Source organism: Lycium ferocissimum, chromosome 4, assembly GCF_029784015.1.
Source record: "Lycium ferocissimum isolate CSIRO_LF1 chromosome 4, AGI_CSIRO_Lferr_CH_V1, whole genome shotgun sequence".
Taxonomy (NCBI): domain Eukaryota; kingdom Viridiplantae; phylum Streptophyta; class Magnoliopsida; order Solanales; family Solanaceae; genus Lycium; species Lycium ferocissimum.
The window spans coordinates 39,470,276-39,490,753 of record NC_081345.1 but is presented as its reverse complement, the minus strand read 5'-3'; the positions used below and the strand labels follow the sequence as shown (position 1 = coordinate 39,490,753).

At 33.9% G+C, this 20,478-nt stretch overlaps 1 protein-coding gene across 1 annotated transcript; it reads left to right on the top strand.

Moving 5' to 3' along the window:
- Positions 1 to 8,748: 8,748 nt before the first annotated feature.
- Positions 8,749 to 10,502, top strand: LOC132052843 (fasciclin-like arabinogalactan protein 4). Its single transcript, XM_059444541.1, has one exon. The coding sequence runs from the start codon at positions 8,962 to 8,964 to the stop codon at positions 10,195 to 10,197; it is 1,236 nt and encodes a 411-aa protein (XP_059300524.1). The 5' UTR covers positions 8,749 to 8,961; the 3' UTR covers positions 10,198 to 10,502.
- The last annotated feature ends 9,976 nt before the right edge of the window (positions 10,503 to 20,478 follow it).

Genomic DNA, 20,478 nt, shown 5'->3' with positions numbered 1-20,478 from the left:
TGGGGATGTACAATGTTCATACACAAGAAAACATATATGTATAATTTTTGTATGCAAGATGCATACCCATTTGAAAACCAATTTCTCTTCCTAAAAATAAGACCAAAATTGTGGGTATCCCATTAAGCCCAAATCTAGCATACTTTGTAATTTTATTGATATGTTTTGTAAATAAGAAAAAGTATCCTTATGTTTTGTAATATGGAGTTTTAAGTAGTATTATTAAGTCATTTTTCATTGAAACAATCTTACGTAACGTCTGGACTCTAGAGCCCAAAAACAAAGGGGAACTTTCAAGTACATTTTTGTGTGTGGATTGTCCATCAAAAGCACTGGTCTTTAATTTTTGTCCCTCAAATTGGTGGTCTTTAATTTTTTCCCTTCGCCTAATACCTCAAGGTTCTGAATACGAACCCTAGCTCAGTAAAAAAAAAAAAAAAAAAAAAAGGAATTTCGCAAGCAGAGTTCAAAACTCTGCCTGCAGGTATAGTTTCGCATTCAAAACTCTGCCTTGCGTTTTTTTTTTTTTTTACTGAGCCGGGGTTCGAACCCTAAACCTCATGGTATTAGATGAATGGCAAAAATTAAAGACCACTAATTTGAGGGGCAAAAATTAAAGACCACTCTAAAATAAGGGCATTCCTGCGAATTGCCGCTTCAAATATGTACCATCCAACTAAACAGTTTGCACTTCCTGTAGCTTCATTTTAATTTGCACTTCACTTAGCCATAAATGTCCAAACGTCTGTCCTCTTCTTAATTCTTTACTGTTTCTTCTTTCCATCCACCAGGTCACCCCTTTCTGGCCTTATCTCAAATCCTAATCTTTATTCTTTTCATTTTGGACAACAATTTTATTTTAATAAATTGTTAATAAACACACAAACACAATAATGTTAATGCAATGCATTTCCCAAGCATTTTTCCATGGATTGTATAACTGTATCCTTCTCGAAGTATTACTAGCCTTTTATTTCATTAAGGAAAAAAGATACAGGGAGAAAAGTAGAGATGTCCATCACCATTATAACCTCATAGCAATCTCCATTTCCACCACCACGTAATAAAACCATCACCTCCACAAAACTTCATAAACCCATTTATGCACCACTACACCAACACTACAACTTCATCCCCACCTCCACACTTGCTCTCTGCATCAAGAAAATAGCCGCAAATTCGCAACAAAAATGAAAAGAAATGTAAAGGTCTACCAATAATCCAGCAGAAAATACCAAACTTTCACCTCAACTAATCTTGCAAGAATCACATTGAGGAATCTATAACAATCCGAAAAGAAGGAGAAGTGAAACTCAGATCTAAAGAAAAAGTGTTAAGAAGGAGAAATAAAACTCAAATCCAAAGAAAATGAGATAAAGAACCAAATATCAATTTCTCATAAATCCAAGTCCATGAATAAGATATAAATATCGTATACTTAATGTATAATAGTTTATAAATTTGTATATACACCTCTTATACACTGTTATATAGTATATTTATGTTACCTTATATGTTTGTACAATGTATAAGTAGTGTATAAAGATGTATAAATGTGTAAATATATTGTATAACAATGTATAAAGGTGTATATATACCTCTGATACATTTTTATATAATGTATATACACTCCTGAGAGGACTTATAACTCAAATCAACTTCATTTTCTCTCAATATTCAACCTATAAATGAAAAAAAAAAAATATTAAAACTCCACTAAAACCCTCCATTGGATTAACAAAATAGCTTTCCTCATTGTAAAATGTTTGAAGCTCATAGGGAGGAGATTCCACCAGTTAAAAGAATTTTACCATTGTAATCACCGATAGCGGTGAACAAAATAATGCTGCCATGGGTCAGTTAAATTGATTTGATGTTGAAGGGAATACATAGAGAAACAAATAGAATAAGAAAGGAGAGAATATAAAATAGAGCATTACCAGAGATTTTTTCTCTTGTTATTGTATTTGAAGTTGTTGGGGGTGAGGATAGGAATGGGGGTGGGGGAACAGAAGAAAAAGAAATATGTTGTTTTCTCTGTAGCACAAGAATAGAAGAAGACTTACGAAGAAAGAAAACTAATGTCGTTAAAATATAAGACTAGGGCTAAACTGGGTAACACTTTTTCTTCTTCTCCACTTTTTCTTCTTCTCCATCCACTTCTTCTCCTTTCTCGTCTTCTCCTTCCTCTTCTTCTGCTTCCTCCTCTTCTTCTCCTTCCTCTTCCTCTTCTTCTTCTCCTCTTATTCCTCCTCCTCCTCCTCCTCCTCCTCCTCCTCCTCCTCCTTCTTCCTCCTCCTTCTTCGCTTCTTCTTCTTCTTCTTCTTCTTCTCCTTCTCCTCCTTCTTCTTCTTCTTCTTCTTCTTCTTCTTCTTCTTCTTCTTCTTCTTCTTCTTCTCCTCTCCTCCTTCTCCTTCTCCTGCTTCTTCTCCTCCTCCTCCTCCTTCTCCTTCTCCTCCTCATTCTTCTCCTTCTTCTCCTCCTTCTTTTCCTTCTCCTTCTCCTCCTCCTTTTTCTCCTTCTTCCTCTCCTTCTTTTTCTTCTTCATCCGATAGATTATGAGTAAACACAACTAATCTTTTGAACTTGAAAATAACTTGTTAAGAAACCTAAGTGAATTAAGATAGTTCTCCTTCTCCTTCTTCTCCTTTTTCTCCTCCTCCTTCTTCTTCTGCTCCTTCTGCTTCTTCTTCTCCTTCTTCTCCTTCTTCTGCTTCTGCTTCTCCTTCTCCTTCTTCTTCTTCTTCTGCTTCTCCTTCTCCTTCTTCTTCTTCTTCTGCTTCTCCTTCTCCTTCTTCTTCTTCTTCTTCTTCTTCTGCTCCTCCTTCTCCTTCTCCTCCTCTTCTTCTCCTTCTCCTCTCCTCTTCTTCTCCTCCTCCTCCCTTCTCCTTCTCCTCCTCCTCCTTCCTCCTTCTCCTCCTTCCTCCTCCTCCTCCTTCCTCCTCCTCCTCCTCCTCCTCCTCCTCCTCCTCCTCCTCCTCCTCCTCCTCCTCCTCCTTCTTCCTCTTCTTCCTCTTCTTCTTCCTCTTCTTCTCTTCCTCCTCCTCCTCCTCCTCCTCCTCCTCCTTCTTCTTCTTCCGATAAATTATGAGTAGACACAACTAATCTTTTGAACTTGAAAATAACTTGTTAAGAAACCTAAGTGAATTAAGATAGTATTGATTTTTGAAGGGTTGCCTCGAATTCAATTAGTGGAATTGGTTATAGCCTGTCAGATATTAAACTTGGAGTCATTTGAAGTTGATTTGGACATAATTGAATCAATTTTGAAGCACAAAAACATATGTCGATGAAATTTCTCAGAAACTTCTGATGACCCTAGGAATTTTGAACAACTTGTTCCGATGTTACAATTTAATAGGTACTAAACTCCTTGTGATGCGCTAGAACTCATGGCAAACTCGTCCATCAGTAGCTCCTACTAATCCACCATGAGTTCTGACAAGCTCATCCATCAAAAACTCTAGGTGATCTACTATGACATTTTTGTAAACTCGTGGTGATCCGCCATGAGTTATGGTAAACCCTTCCATTAGAAACTCTTGGTGATCCGCTAAAATATTTTGTACTAATTCCTGGCAATCCTTCATGAGTTGTGGTAAGACAAGTCTTCTAGCAATTCACATAGAATTGACTTCAACTTCTTGCCGAAAATTATTTTCGCACAACTTATATAAATAGGATCAAACATTAAATAAACAACATCGAAATAACTTGTTTGCATAAACCTCCCAAAACAATCTCTCTCATCCCAATCCAATGTGGTATGTATGAGAGTAGAGACGGAGAAACCGTAATAAGTTACTTACATCTATTGTTAGTATCACCAGTAAATTTTTGGTGTATATATATATATATATATATATATATATACTATATTATATAAGAGCATGTATATATATTTTTAAAAACTTTTTAATTAATTACTTTTATGTCCTAATCTTATTTATTAAAGTCAATTTTTTTGTTTTTGTTTTTAAAGTCTACTTTTCACATCGAACCTCCTAACTCATTTTTCACGTTCTTTGATTTTCTGATATATCCGCATTTTGAAATCCAGATATTCGGGAGCGCTTCCTCTCCAAAATTTTTTTTTCATATCCATGTTCGAACCCCTAATCCCTAATTAAGAGAGAAGCCTTCCCAATCCGCAATGTGGTAATTATGTATTTGAAAAGTTCATTAACTATGTATAGATTATTTATTTAGAACTAAATAACATTAGGATACATAATTTATAATGTCAAATAAATTTGATTTGAATTAAATAATTTCATCAAAATGGAGTTAAAATATTAAAGGAGTGGAATGAAAATTTTGCTTTCATATAAACTACCCACTGGGGCTACTGATGTATATATATATATTCATTATATTCTTTAGTTAAAATATCTACTTTTATATTTGTAGATTTTGTGAAACACAGTCATTTGTAGAATATTGCATGAAGAAAATTTAGTCTATTCAAATTTATTTCAACGTAGCTTTTCTCTCCAAGAATTAGAAAGTTGTACAAGATGTTAAATAGAGCAGCAATGATTCTACTCATGTTTTACTTATTTCCGTGAATAGACACCACTAGTTTCTCCTCTTGATACCTTTAACCATTTCCAAACTTATGACATACAAATCTGTGAATATTATTACTCATATATTGTACTCCTCTTTAATTCAATCTGGATCTTAGAGCTCCATTTAATTGCAAAAGTACAAGGAAAAAAAGGAACAAATAAAGTTTTTGCTTCATGAAAATCCAGCTTGTGTAATGGGGTCCCAGCATAGGGGTATTTTGTCCTGGCCACCAACTCCGACCCTCTTAACCTATAAATGCAACCTTTCATTACAGCATTAGAAAACAACCAAAAAACAAAAAGGAACTATTTTTTTCACAAGGATTAATGCATCTTAGAGATGTCCAATTTTATTTATTATCAAGTATAGATAAGAAAGAGGCTCTTTTTGTAAACAAACAAATGAACAATAATTGATTTTTAACTCTTGTACCTTCTTTAAGAAACACACACATAAAGTTGGTCACTTTTGCATCTTTTCTTTCGTATTCCTTCTTGTTTGTTTGGTAATTATTGATATTTCATTTGTAGCTGCATCTGCCCTTTTTTTATAGAGAGCTTCCTCTCCAAGCCTCATTATCTAGTGTATGAATAAATTTCTAGAACATTGGTGAGTTTAGTACGGGAGCTAGAAATTTATATAGAAGATTTAAAAATAATAAAATTACTAAAACGTCATACCTGCAATTTGAATTTATGACCTCAATAAATTTTTGGACCCCTTAACCACTTTACTAAATCCTTTTATTATGTCAAGAAAATTCAACAACTTTTATATAACTAAAAATCTATTTTTACCTTATTTGCATAATACGATTTTTCAAGCGGGAGAATTCGATTGAACCTCATCCCCAACCTGGCTGCACCACTGGACGAGTCATGTGCCACTCTCCTCACAAACTGAGGCTCAAGATAATTTAATTAAGGTCAAACCCATCGATAGACATCTGTGGTCGTCCAGTTCTTTCACTTGAACACCTCAACATAACCTTGTTTCATTTAGACACCTGAGGTAGGATCCGATTGTGCCATATAGACATATTTCGCTGAATCCGCCAAATTTATAAAGTGTGTGCAATACACCCCCAGCTGACGTGGCAAGTTACGAATAAAATGAGAACATGTGTCTTTTTTAATTAAAAAACACTATTTTAAAATATTTAATAACAAATTAAAAGTAATAATCTAAAAAGGAACAAAAATTTGATTTACACCCAATCAGAAAAGGACACATTATTAACAAAAAGAAACAGAAAAAAAGGACACATTGAAAATTCTGAAATGAATAGGTGTTCTTCACCATCTTCATGCTGTTCTTGTTACAATCATGATTTAAATCCAAATTTTTAAGAGAAACTCCTCCAAATTTATTATAATTTCAGGTAAAGATTCCCCACGAAGACCCAAAGACAATCCAACATTAATTTCTCAAATTTTTTATCAAACCAATTAACTCATTTTAAACCTTCAAGCGTTTTAAAGACTCCATTAATGGCAAAAAAATTTAAAAAATCTTAAAATCTTTTATGCCTATAAGTCGTTTGCGAACTTATAAGGGAATTTTATTTTTCTTTTGTTTATTAAATAGATTTTTTTTTTGAGCAAAGAAAAATCATCTTTCTTGTCCCATAAATGCAAAGAAAAATCATCTTTCTTGTCCCATAAACGCTTAGGGAGACAGAGGGTGGTGGCGGTCTTGATTTTTCCTGTGAACAAGATAGCAATGGTGGAAGGTTTGTTAATGATGGAAGGTTTGTTAAATGGAGAAGAAAAAGAAAAAGAATAAAGAAGAAGAAGGAAATAAAAAGAATTAAAAAAAAACTATTTTTTGGGCTATTCACTTGCCAGTTTGGTGTGGAAATCACGCAAGTTGCCAAGTTAGCGAAAAGTGTCTAAATGGCATAGCCGGGCCCTACCTCAAGTGCCTAAATGAAACAAGGTTTAGTTGAGGTGTTCAAGTTAAAGAACCGGACGACCACAAGTGTCTATCGATGGGTTTGGCCTTTAATTAATAGGCGTTGGACATGCTAATTCAAACCATGGTTTTATGTCATGAGATGAAATCAGCGCTTGGACATGCGATTTCATCTCATGATTTCATATCATGAGATGAAATCCCAAATCATCTAAAAGGCATGATTTGAGATTTCAAACCATAGTTTCAAAAATTTTAAATTTAAAACTTGACCCACAAGTTTATATTTTATAAACAAACACCCATAAGTAGATATTTTTAACAATTACTCCCACCAATCATTTATCAACCTCTAACAACCTTTATTTATGTTCTAACTTCTACCAAGTCATAGCTACATTACTATTCATGTTAAATTTTCTTTTTTATTGAACTAAAGTTTGATCAATTGACGTTATACTTTTTAGAAAGGTCTTCTAGTAGCGTATTAATTTTGTTATCAACTATGACTTGCTCATCTGGTAAGATTGTATAAGAATTGAGAATGTTTTGATAGTTTTCACAACTTGTGGGGTTTTTATGTTTATAAGAAAAAATACAACTTAAGAAATCCAACTTAGGTATAATTATATAAAAAATATATGAAATCTGGGTGTAAATATTAAAAAGCACCCGGGAAACCAATAACATAGTTGGGTGTTTTAGTTTCCAGGCCGGAACCATAAAGGTTTGTGCGGCTGGGAATTGTGTTCGAACCCTTCCTCAACATTTTACCATTTTGGTTAATGATAACATTAAAATGAGGCACCCACGACCCTTAAATCCTGGGTCCGCCACTAGTCCAAACGGTACCTTTGATTTAGCAGCTTTTTGTATCCTTACAAAATTAAAAAAAAAAAAAAACTGTTGCAGTGGCAGAGCCACTCATGGCCAATGGTACTAGTATATGGATTAGATATTATAGTTAACTGGATATAAATTAAATTTTGAACACCCTTAAAATAATTGAGATAGATAGCTTAAAAGTAAAGGTATTCAATTTTACCTAAAAGTCACGGTTTAAAGCTTGCATCAAACACTGGTCATTTTATTTCTTTAAAAGAAAACATACAAACAATGTCTGAAGCTACTTGGTTGATTTATATTTACACTTATTTTCTTCCATATTTCGACTAAACTTATTTGTATTTAAGTTATGATGCATTTGGTTTATTCCTATGTGGAGTTACGTTAGACTCATTTGTTGAAGCTTCTTTAGTCTTACTTCTCTCCTCCCTATTTCCTAGAAAAGAAGAAGGCGTATTGTTAAAATGAAGACAAAGAAAAGAAGAAGGCGTATTGTTAAAAAGAAGAAGACGTATTGTTAAAAAGAAGACAACGAGATCTAATAGCAAGTTAGCTACCACTTATTGTGTTCTCTTTTCTTTTTTAATTGCTTTTGTGAACATTTTAATTATCCAACTTTGTTCTCTTTCTTTTTTCTTTTTTTTTTAAAGAAAATTAATTAGTCGTTATCTCTCGCTTTGTAACATTCTCAGAATGCCCCTTGTTGTTCTCCACTTGTGGGACTATGTACACTGAGTATGTTGGTGTTTGTTGTTGTTGTCATTTGATATTGTAATCACCGTAAGAGTTTTCTAGTAATGAAATTTATCAAGAATAACTTGCGAAATCAAATGGACCATAAATTTTTAGGCGGGTGTGCAGTGATGATGTTAAAAAAAATTTGTTACGCTCATTCATCGGAAAAAAAAATTATATACTTGTCATCATTTGAACAACCTTATCAAAATTTCTGGCTCCGCCACTGATCTGTTGTCACCAAATATAAAAGCACCTATTTTAACCTTAAAAAAACAGTTCAAAGATAATATAGAAAAAACATGATTACAGTAATAATGGATTTTAGAATTTTCTGCTTTAATTTCACAAACTATATCAATACTGGACAACAAAAACTAGTTACCCCCGCCGTTAGGTGACATTCTTTTCTATTTAGTTAGTTTAAAAAAGAATGATATTATTCTTTATTTAGTAATTTAGTTTTCATTTTATCTTAATGAAATAATTTATAACCAGAAAAATTTCTATGGCTTATTTCATATCATAAATTTCAAAAATCTTTCTTCTTTTTCTTAAACTTCGTGTCCAGTCAACCACCGTTGGGACTTAGGGAATATATAATTTCGTTTTGCACACTTAATACACCTGTCACAATTTACTCTCTCTATATATTATTATCCTTGTCAAAGGAATAGTATAATACTCCTGGCATGAAAGAATATGAATGCAATAATTCATATCAATATCATGGACCATGATACACCATATTCATCACACATCAACCCCTAGAGGGGGCCACCAAAGGCCAAAGGAAACTGTTTGTGGAAGCCAAGATCCAAAGAGGCATCACTCTCTGTTACCACTTAGAGAGAGAGATAGACTCCTCCACTGTCTTCTTCAATCTTCACAAAAATGGCTATCACAATTCCCATTTCCCATTTTACCCCTACAACATTCCTCTATTTCCTTCTCTTATCCACTTCCCATCCCATTTTCGCCATTAACATCACTAATCTCTTATCATCTTACCCTAATCTCTCCGACTTCACTAATATCCTTTCCAACACCTCCGTTACAACCGATCTAGCCCAACGCTCTTCCTTAACCATCCTCGCCGTCCCTAACAACTTCCTCCGCCGTCAACCACCGTCAAACGCCGTTAACCTCGCCGACATCCTCCGTTACCATGTCCTTCTTGAATACCTTTCTTGGCCTGACCTTAAAACCATACCACCCAAAGGAAAAGTCGTCACAACTCTGTTACAAACCACTGGTCGTGCCCCGAATAACTTCGGGTCGGTTAACATAACCCGAAATAGCAATACCAATACAATCACGGTTCATTCACCAACTTCAAACGCTACAATTCTTGAACTTTTAAAGACACTACCTTATAATATTTCTGTTTTTACGGTTGATTCACTGTTGGTGCCTAATGGGTTTGATCTTATGGCTTCTGAGACTAGACCTCCTTTAGGTCTTAATATTACGAAGACACTTATTGATGGTCATAATTTTAATGTTGCAGCTTCAATGTTAATTGCTTCAGGGGTAGAAGAGGAATTTGAAAGAGATGAAGGTGGGGCAGGATTAACGTTGTTTGTTCCAACTGATGATGCATTTTCAGAAATGTCATCTTCGAGGGATTTCCAATCTTTACCAGCTGAGAAAAAAGCTGTTGTTTTAAGGTTCCATGTTTTGCACTCTTATTATCCGTTAGGTTCGTTAGAAAGTATAGTTAATCCAGTTCAACCAACATTAGCTACAGAACAAAATGGTGCTGGGAGTTTTACCCTAAACATTTCAAGATTCAATGGTTCTGTTGGGATTAATACAGGAATTGTTACAGCGTTTGTGACACAAACATTGTTTGATCAGAACCCTGTGGCAATATTTGGTGTATCAAAAGTGTTGTTACCTAAAGAGTTCTTTTCAATTGATGTGAATAATAAGACTATAGAATCTGGGGTAGCTTCACCACCGGAGATTCCTTTATCACCGGAATATTCGCCGGGAATCTACGGTGGCCACTTGTCATCACCACCAGTGTTAGGGAATGTGACGTCATCGACGACGAATGTTGGGAAAAAAGGAATCTTTTTATGGTGCATTGGGTTCTTCTACCTACTACTACTGGTCATTAATTAATTGTTGAAATTATAATTTATTTTTTTTGGTCTTGCCATTATTATTTTACCCTTTATTACACGGCATATTGAAAATTGGAGGCTACTACCAGAAAGCAGCCATTTTTCAATTGGGATTCTTGGGAGTATGTTAAATTCTGTGTCTCTCTCTGGAAGTGATTTTTAGATTAGGGAATTTTTTGCATTTTTAATATCCATTTCTTGTAATCTTGTAAAGCTTCAATTTTTTTTCACTACGATGAGTCGTTGAGTATATTTATAATTTATGTAAAGATAAGGTTTTTCGAATATCTATGATTAAATTTTATTCATATTTGATAGTGCCACTGATTACAGAAAAAAGTGGACATCTTTGCACTTTTGCAGATACGTGTAAATGTGTCATCAAGCACACAGTTCTTCCATTGTGATGTAATGGTTCAAAATCTCTTCACAGGTCTCTTTTCAGAAATTCAGCTGATTTTCAGGTAAATATATTAGTATTCCATTTTCATACTACTAATTTATATGAAAAGCTGAATGTTACAGTGGATAAAAGATTTCTAGTTTGCTGAAATATTGGATCTCTAACAGAAAGTACTAGATTTTCCATTATAAAATATAGTAAACCAGAAAGGGAAAGAGAAAATCTCTTTGAAGTGTTGGGATGTACTTAGATTCTGTAAGGAGCTTTTTGTAGAAATATACTTAGCTGCTATTACCCAATTATTCTGTAATTTGAACTCAGCCAATGCAAGTGCCCAACCAGACCCACTTTACACTCTACCCTCCCAAAACCTCACTTTGTGGGATTTCACTAGATATCTTGTAGTTGTTGTTTTGAGCACTTCGACTAATTCAATGGGCACCTGCGAACCAAGATCTTATTTTAGGTATTCTTGGTTGGTAAGAGGATGCAAGAAGGGGACATATAGGTCATATAATAGTATAGAAGAAAAACAATAAGGGGACATAGAATTTTGCTATGGAATACGTGTCTACATGGCTTTGGTTCGATGTAGTGACACCTAATGTGTGGATTAGGTGCACATCGCAAGCTAGGAAACGGATAAAAGACTGATATTTAAATGAAGAAAGGATGAGCCTTTGCCAAAAGAAATTGGTGTAGTACAGTAGAAAAATAGTAGCATAGTTGTCTTTAGAGGTGAAAGTTGAAGAAAAAAGGGTCTTTGGTCCTTTTGAATCTATGGCAATAATACATTGGTTAAATCCAAACGTTTATATGTCCTTGTAGATTCTTGTCCTTAGATATTTTTAAGGGTCAATATTAGCTTTGATCAGGACATTGGCATCTTTGTGTGCTGGCTCTTTCATCTTCTACCAGTGGCTGGATATGGTTTTCTCATTCCGTAGTATATGGACCATTGGACAACTTCGTAACTTCTTTATATGGCATGGAATTGTTTTTAATATAAATCACCATTGTGGAATTTTATTAACTTTGAAAAGAACTACAAATAAGGACGGCCAAACTTTACCCTACTTATGTAAGTGATGGGGACTGACAATTATGCAAAAAGAAAAAAGAGCTTGCAAGAATGAAAAGTTTAAATATTACCTCAAGAGTTAATTGCGTACTCTTGGACAATATTATAAATGAAATGCTAACGTAATGAAGCTTGAGTTTTTTTTTTTTTTTTTTTTTTTTATTGGGGCGTTGGGGGTAAGTAAAAGGATTTTATTTACCAATGGATGTATTTACTTTTTTTTCGCGGATTGCCGTTCATTTGGGGTGGTCTTTAATTTTTGTCCGTTGCCTAATACCTCGAGGTTCTGGGTTCTAACCCCAGTTCAGTAAAAAAGGACGAAATTTTTGCAAGGCAGATGTTTGGATTCGCAGAGTTTTGCCTTCAAAACTCTGCCTTAAGGTAAATTCTGCTCATGCAAAATTTCAGCCTTACGAATCCAAACTCTACCTTGTAAATTTTTTTTAACTTTTGGCTAAGCGGGGGTTCGAACCCGAAATTAAGGGATTTTTAGCGAAGGAAAAATTAAAGACCACCAATTTGAGAGGCAAAAATTAAAGACCACCCCCAGCGAAGGACAATCCTGCAAATTGCCCATGCATTTACAACTCAAAAGAAAGCAAAATTGTTGCACTTAGATTGGACGTAGTCTCAAACTCATGTGCTGAAACAACTTCCTAAAATCCTAATCGCCAGAAACTGGGCTACCATAAGTAAACTATTAAGTTTTAAGCCCTCAAGGATAATAGTTCAATCTCTGAATGTACCTAGCTAATGTAGGAAATTGACTAGCTATGAAGAAAGCTTCCTGCGTTGAAAAAAAAAAAACTATTATTGATTTCATGAACAAATGGACAAACTGATTTTTCAGCTTTCGATCATTTTGAGTTCTTGAATTCACTGTCTGGGCCGTGTTTTACTAAATCCGATTTGGGCTTCTGTTGATTTCATTCTTGGGCTCATCACTGTCGGGCTCTCTTCCAGGAAATTACACCTAATGACCTTGGAAATTGGTGGTCCTGAATTTTTGCCTTCAAGGTCAAAAGTTAAAACTTGAAGTTTTGACTATGAGGTAAGCGAGGTCAAAAGTTCAAGACCGCTCACCTCCAAGGCCGTTTTTGTAGATCACCCGTCGGGCTTTTGAAGTTGAGTCAGAGTGAAAACTTAGATGAAATAGCATTCACTAGCTACTTTTCGGTCATATCTTTAAAAAATTATCACGTGTTTTAAATTTTATAAATGCAACTTCAGGACTTAAAACTCCATGACTGTGGTTATTTTTTTAATTACATGGGCTTAAAAGTGGTTATTTTTAAGCGGATAACATGTTTTTTTGTTTGTGGCTTGGCGTTCATATTAGTTTGCGTGTGTGTTTGACAATTTCAAGAGTACCTCCAACCAATCAATAGGTAAGACTTAGGCAGATACAAAAAAATTAGGAATAACTACATGATATAACAAACAATAGTGGGTATTGACATTTAGTAGCTATAGTTTAATTTAATTACTTCTCATAGCAAATATTTATGTGTTAATACCATTTAGTAACTATATATATATATATATATACACACACAAAAAATAGAATACTCATCCCACTATTAACTTCCAACCCATCTCTCCTATCTCTTTCCCCCTTTCTCCCCACTACCCCCGCCGCCGGCCACCACAAACACCGAGCTCCGGCGAAATGCCGTGACCTTTTCACCACCGTCACCGCCACCCCTTCCCTTTTCCCGTTCTTTTCCGGCCATATCCTTTTTTCCTTTCTTCTCCGCGCCAACAAGGGAAAAAAAACTCGATCTACACCGAAAAGCACCAAATAGCGATGGATCTAAGCATTGTTAGAAGCAAAAATGAAAAAAAGCTCGCATCTATAACGGATCTATAACGATAAAAAATGTTGTTGTTGTATTACCGGAATTTTTCCGGTCACCAAAAATTTTTCCGGTCGATCTAGAAAAAATGTAGATTTTCACCGTTTTTGTTGTATATTTACCGTGTATATAATATTTTTCGCTTGTATTTGTTGTATACATACCGAAAAAATATGGCGTACTTGTTAATTTTTTGGTGTATCTATGTTGTATACGCTTTTTTTCGCTTGTATTTGTTATATACATACGTAAAAATATGGCATATTTGTTAATTTTTTGGTGTATTTTATATTATTGGTGTATATGTATTCGCTTTTTTTTTTTAATAGTTGTATTCATGAATACAACAAGCCAATTTATGAATACGTATAGTTATATTTACGAATACAATTGAAAAAAATTGTTGTATTCCCTAATACAACCTAAAATAAAAAAATTGAATACACATGTGGGAGCTGGACTGATTTGCTACAGAACGTAAATATTGAAACATTAGCTCTGCAGCTTGATTAAACCCTAAATGTTTGCCATTTATGTAAAATGCCCAAAAAATTACTACCTACTATTTTTCATTCAAGTTATATGTAGGGAAATAAAATTAAATATATAGTGCATCATCATGTTTAATTATGTAGTCCATAGTGATATGTCTTCAAACTTCAGCAGGACTAATTTTAATTTTTATCCCCTTTACCTGAAACTAATAATTGGGACTTGACGAACGAATCTAGTCACATTAGTTTGGATATTTTCGGATTTTGTCCTTAATTCCAATTAGGTTTTATTCTCACTTAATCAAAAGTTGAAGCCTAGTGCGTTTCTCTAACCAAAAACTAATTCTCCCAACAAGTGGATGATCTTAAAACTTAGCCATCAATGTTTTGTTAATGTGAGTTGCGTAATTTATTAGTACTAAAATTATTTTCCCACACAACTTATTACAAACTTGACCCAAAAGTTTTACGTTTTTAGTAATAAAAGAAATTCAAAATCTTATACAACATTGAAAGTGTATAGGATTCAAAATCTCATAACTCTCCCATTACCAGAGAAGGTAATCTTTCAACCTCGTATTCTTTTGTAGTTTTGTTTAAACCCGTCAACCGGTCCGGTTTTACCAGTTCAAACCGGTAACCGGACCGGTAAAATCGGAACCGGAACCGGAACCGGTTGAACCGGTTAACCGTTTATTACATACCGGTCCGGTTTCGATTTTTTTGGAACCGGAACCGGACCGGTTAAACCGGTGGAATTAAAAAAAAAAAAAATTAAATAGAGCCGTTGGGCTGCTCTGTTGGACCGTTGGGCAACGGCCCATTTGCAAAAATGGCCATTGCCAAACGGTCCCAAACCCATTTCCCCCCCCCCCCCCCCCCCCCCCCCCCCCAAAACCCCCAAACTTTTTTTTTAACACTTTAACCCATCTCCCACCCCTATATAAACCCCTCTCCATTTCCATTTTAATCCACACCAATTCACTCTTCTCTTTCACTCAAATCTCAATCTCTCAATTATAGTTACTTTGTAACAATTAGCCACTTTAAATTTCTCTCAAATAAATATTATAAAGTCTTATTATAGTTTCAATTATTAATTTTGCAATTATAATATTGTTGGTGGAGTTAGTGATTTTGCAACAATCCGAAGTAGCTTTGGTGGATTTGCAATTCTAGCCGCCTTCACTTTGTTGGAAATTAGTCCGGCAATTTGGTACCTTCGTTCCAACTCTATCTTTATTTTTCGCAATTTAATTTACGCAATTTAATTTGTTTCAATTTATTTGAGTGTGATTTAAATTAATTCTATTTAATAATGGCGAAGAGATTTAGACGCGGTGCCGGTAGTAGTGGTATTGTTAGGGGTGGGCTTAATGAGGAAACATTTGTGGAAGAAACACCTAATTTAGGTATTGATGTTGGTGGAAATAATTCACTTTTAGGTCATGAGGCAATGCAACAACATTATACCGACACTTTTAATGAAATTGATGATGATGATGATGATGAAATACAAGCCCCCGAAAATCTCATAGGAGATACATTTCTTGCACAATCACATACACAAGATAAACCGCCTAGGACTCGTAAGCCAACCGCTAAAATTTGGAAATTTATGACTAAGGATAGGGAAAGTCAAACAGCTAAATGTACCCTATGTGGACAAGTATTTGCTTTTAGGCAAGAAACTAGTAAGGATGGTGAAACGAGTACACTAAATGGTCATATGAGAAAGAAACATATGGAAGTTTGGGGAGAGCAAACGGGTTCAAATGTGGGGGGTATTCAAATGACGATAGACCCACAAACCAAGAAAATTTTAAATATGACAAGAAAAAAGAGCGTATAGAAATAGCTAAAATGGTAGCTTATGATTGTTTACCATTTTCCTTTCCTTCGGGTTTGGGGTTTGTTACTTACATTCAACGTTGTTATAATCCGTTATTTGAGGATATTCCTAGAAGTACTTGTAGAGCGGATGTTATAGATTTATATAAAAAATATAGATTTTATTTGCGCCATGTATTTAATTCTTTAAATTGTAATGTTTCTCTTACCGCTGATTTGGGTCTTAGTCTTAACAAGTTAGATTTTTTTGCTATTACATGTCATTGGGTTGATGACAATTGGGTTATGCAAAAAAGAATTATAGCTTTTTTATATGATGAAGGAAAAGGTCGTCACGATGGAAAAATTTTAGCGGATTCAATGTCTACTATTATGAGATTTTTTAACATTTATAGAAAAACACTTTGTATTGCTTTAGATAATGCTTCTAATAATACAAAGGCAATTGGTCTTTTAAAAAGAGAATTAAACCCTCCGCTAAAAAATATTTTTCATGTGAGATGTAGTTGTCACATTTTAAACTTAATTGTTAAAAATAACCTTGTTTGTTTTGACGATTCTATTCAAAAAGTTAGAGATGCGGTTGCGTTTCTTTTTTGTAATGCTAATAGGGGAAGACTTAGAGATTTTAAGAATGCTTGTGTGGAAAATAACCTTAGACCTAGAAAAATTCAAGTAGAAATTGAGACGAGGTGGAACTACACTTACATTATGCTACAACAAGCATATGAGTATAGGATTCCATAATACAACAAGTTCACAACAAATATAATATTAATAGTGATGATTGGTTAAATTTTACGCATTGAGAAGATGTTAAGGAATGTGTTAAACTCTTAGAAATTTTTTATAATGCAACTCTTGCTTTTTCTAAACAATTCTATCTCACGGTAACCGAAATTTTAGCCTATAAAGATAGAGTTTTACAAGAGTATAAAGATAAATCCGGTCATCAAGCGGCTATTTTTGATATGATAATTAAATTTAAGAAGTATTTTTTTCCTACCCCAACTTTATTTATATTGGGTTCTCTTTTAAATCCTTGTTTAAAAGTGTCTTATACTAAAGCATTGGTTGGTCAAATTTATACATTTTTAGAAATTGAAGAAGGAGTTCAACCATCTTTAGCTGAAGCCGAACTCGCTATTGATGACGAGTTTAGAATTTTTTTTACTCATTATTCTAATTTGGAAGAACATGCTACATTTGTTACTCCACGCCCTACTACTTCTCAAAGTAGCAAAAAGGGCTTGTCGGGTTTGTCGCATTTAAAAGTTTTACATTCACAGCCAACTCCTTCTTGTAGTGCAAACTTTGATGAATATAACTTTTATTTGATGCAGCCAAATGTGGATATCAAGGAACTAGATGAGTTGGACGTCTTAGCATGGTGGAAGAAATACAAGGCAAGTCATCCGATACTCTCAAGAATGGCTCGAGATATCCTTACGGTTCAAGTATCAACCGTGGCTTCGGAGAGTGCATTTAGCCAAGAAAGACAATAAATTGAGACCATAGACACTCATTATCCGGCTTTAGCTTGCAAGTACTAGTGTGCATTCGCGATTGGATTAGATCGGAGCATCGCAACCAAAACTTAGAAGCGGAGGAAGACGAAGAGGAAGAGATTGAAGATTTGATAGTAAGTGGACCGGAAACCAAATGAAAGACTTTGAAGATATCTCCTTGGCCTAATATGATATGGGGGAAATTAACCAAATGATTGAGAATTAGTGATTTTATTATTCTACTATTTCTTTGCAACTCATGTATTATTTGCAAGTTAAAAAAAACTACAACTTGCAAATAAATGTTATCCAAGAATGAATAAAATATATGGCTCATTGAGCTTTCTTCTATTTACTTGTGTTCATATTTTCACTTATATTAAGTTAGGAATATACCTAAAATATACTAAGAATATACTTATAAAGTTATAATAAATAGTATACATATAACTTAAACATATATATATATATAATAACTTAAGTTATTTATAACTTAATTTTTTTCTAAGTTTATAAATTCGTATATACGTGTATATATATATTAAGTTATATGCTTAAGTTATACTACATATACCTAAAATATAGTAAGAATATACTTATATATATCAATATACTTAGGTTATATAACTTAAACATATATATATATTTTAGGTATATGTAGATATATATAAGTTATATAACCTAAGTATATTCTTACTATATTTTAGGTATATGTAGTATAACTTAAGCATATAACTTAATATATATATATATATATATATATATATATATATATATATATATGTATATGTGTATTGCGACTTGTATTAGCATTAATGTCAAAAATATATAAACTTTACTTATAAACTTATATAACATATGTAAATATACCTACAATATACTAATAAATATTATAATATATATATATACTATACAAAAAACAAAAAAAAGGGGTTTTGGACGTGTTTGAATCGGACCGGTTCCGGTTTCGGGTTTTTAACCGGTAAACCGGAACCGGTGGCCGGTTTCGATTTTTTAACCGGAAACCGGCCTGTTTGTTAACCGGTTACCGGTCCGGTCCGGTTCAAACCGGTTGACGGGTTTAGTTTTGTTAGCACCAAATGCATCCACACAAATCTTCGACTACAACGTAGGCTGTAGCTTTCAGGTCCAATCTATATAACCTACACATGTTTTGCCTTAACAAGTCCTTTCTGTACGTGCTTTCTGTTTGGCCCAGATATAGTTCGTCCTAGACCTAACCCATTACGCTTAACTTAGCAAATGCAACATGTTTTGCTTCATTTGTTTTGTTCCTCTATTTTTTGAAGTTTGCCATGTGTTTCAATAGTTTCGCATACGATTATCCAACTCTCAGTTTATTGCACTAAGTTGATAAAACTATTTTAGCAACGGTAAAGTAACTCTAAAGTGTGTATATATAGTATATCACAAAAAATTTAAAGAAAAAAAGCGTGAAATGCTAAATTTAGTACCGGTCCAAAAACACAAGTGAGTTGTTACTTCAGGCTAGGGCTGGGCGTAAATACCGAAAATCGAAAAACCGAATCGAACCGAAACTTCAACAAACCGAACCGAACCGAACTAGTTTGGTTCGGTGTTTGGTGTCCATCGTCAAAAAACCGAAACCGAAATAGCCGAACCGAAGTTTGATAAAACCGAACCGAAAAACCGAACGCGGACCGAAATTTAATACATTACTCAAAAAAATTAAAATAATCCAGGTCCATTAAGTTTAAAGTAAAAAAAACCCAATTGTAATAAGTCCTCTTTTGCATTTGTATCCCTAATTTTTCACTTCAATTGAAAAAATCAAATATCCTTAACAAAGAAAGGTAACTAGGATGTCTCTTTAGGATTAATGTATGTCATTTATGTGTTTTCTTAATTATTCTTACGGTATGTATATAACACCTCATAATCCTATGTCATGATTATAGTTTTCTGTTCTTGTGTATCTTGTTTATTTGATTTTGATTTCAATTTATCAGTTTTATATTTTATTGCTTTTTAAAATATGAATTAGTGTCAATGGAATCGCTTCTAATATTATATTAAAAAAACCGAATTGAAAAAATTGAAATCGAACCGAACCGAACCGAACTTTAAAAAACCGAAACCGAAAGAACCGAACCGAACTAGTTGGGTTCGGTGTTTGGTGTCCACCTTCAAAAAACTGAACCCAAAATAGCCAAATCGAAGTTTGATAAAATCGAACCGAAAAACCGAATGCCCGCCCCTACTTCAGGCCAAGTCATGCCTCATTACATTGCTAAGTAAATAGGCGTTTGAGTATGCGATTTGGAATCATGATTTGAAATCACGAGATAAAGAATTTATCCTTTTCCTAAGTACATTTGACATTAATATTAATGGTAAATAAAGTTGGACATAAAGTTGGACATACCAAACCTATTACTTCTTGGAATGGCAACATTTTAGCTTTGACAAATGACTTTCGACAAGATGGTCTAGCATATGTACAGTATTAGCTAGGACTAGCTTTATGACTTTCGCCGATTGCTTTTGCCGAACGTGAGAGTAGAATTAAGTAAAGGTTTAACAACTTGAAAATTGGGAATATTCTTCACAAATACACAAAAACTAGAGAAAGTTTAGGGAACAGAAAAGGATAAATTAAAAAACGAAAGGATCAGAAAGAAGAACGTTACTAAGAGTGTATTTGGTACGAAGGAGAACATTTTTCCGAAAATAAATCATGGCAAATTGGCAATCAAACATCAAATATATTCTTTTTATGAAAAATATACTCATTAAAAGAGGAAAAACGGCTTTCGTACCTTATATTTTTCTCGAATAATCCATTTGGAATAGCTTCTAACACAGCCAAAAAAAACTGTGTTAATTGGGTTATAGTATTTGTCATGGTTACGTTTGTCAATGTGCTACTGATTTGTTACACTTTGTGGCTGTTTTATTTCACGTCAGATTACTTACAAATCTTGTCCGATTTGAGTTTTCTAGATTCATGTTGGCGGTACAGGTACTAATTAATTCATGCTACACCTAGCGTCTACTTGATAATTCATCTTAGTTGTCATCGTATATAATATTAAAGTAATATG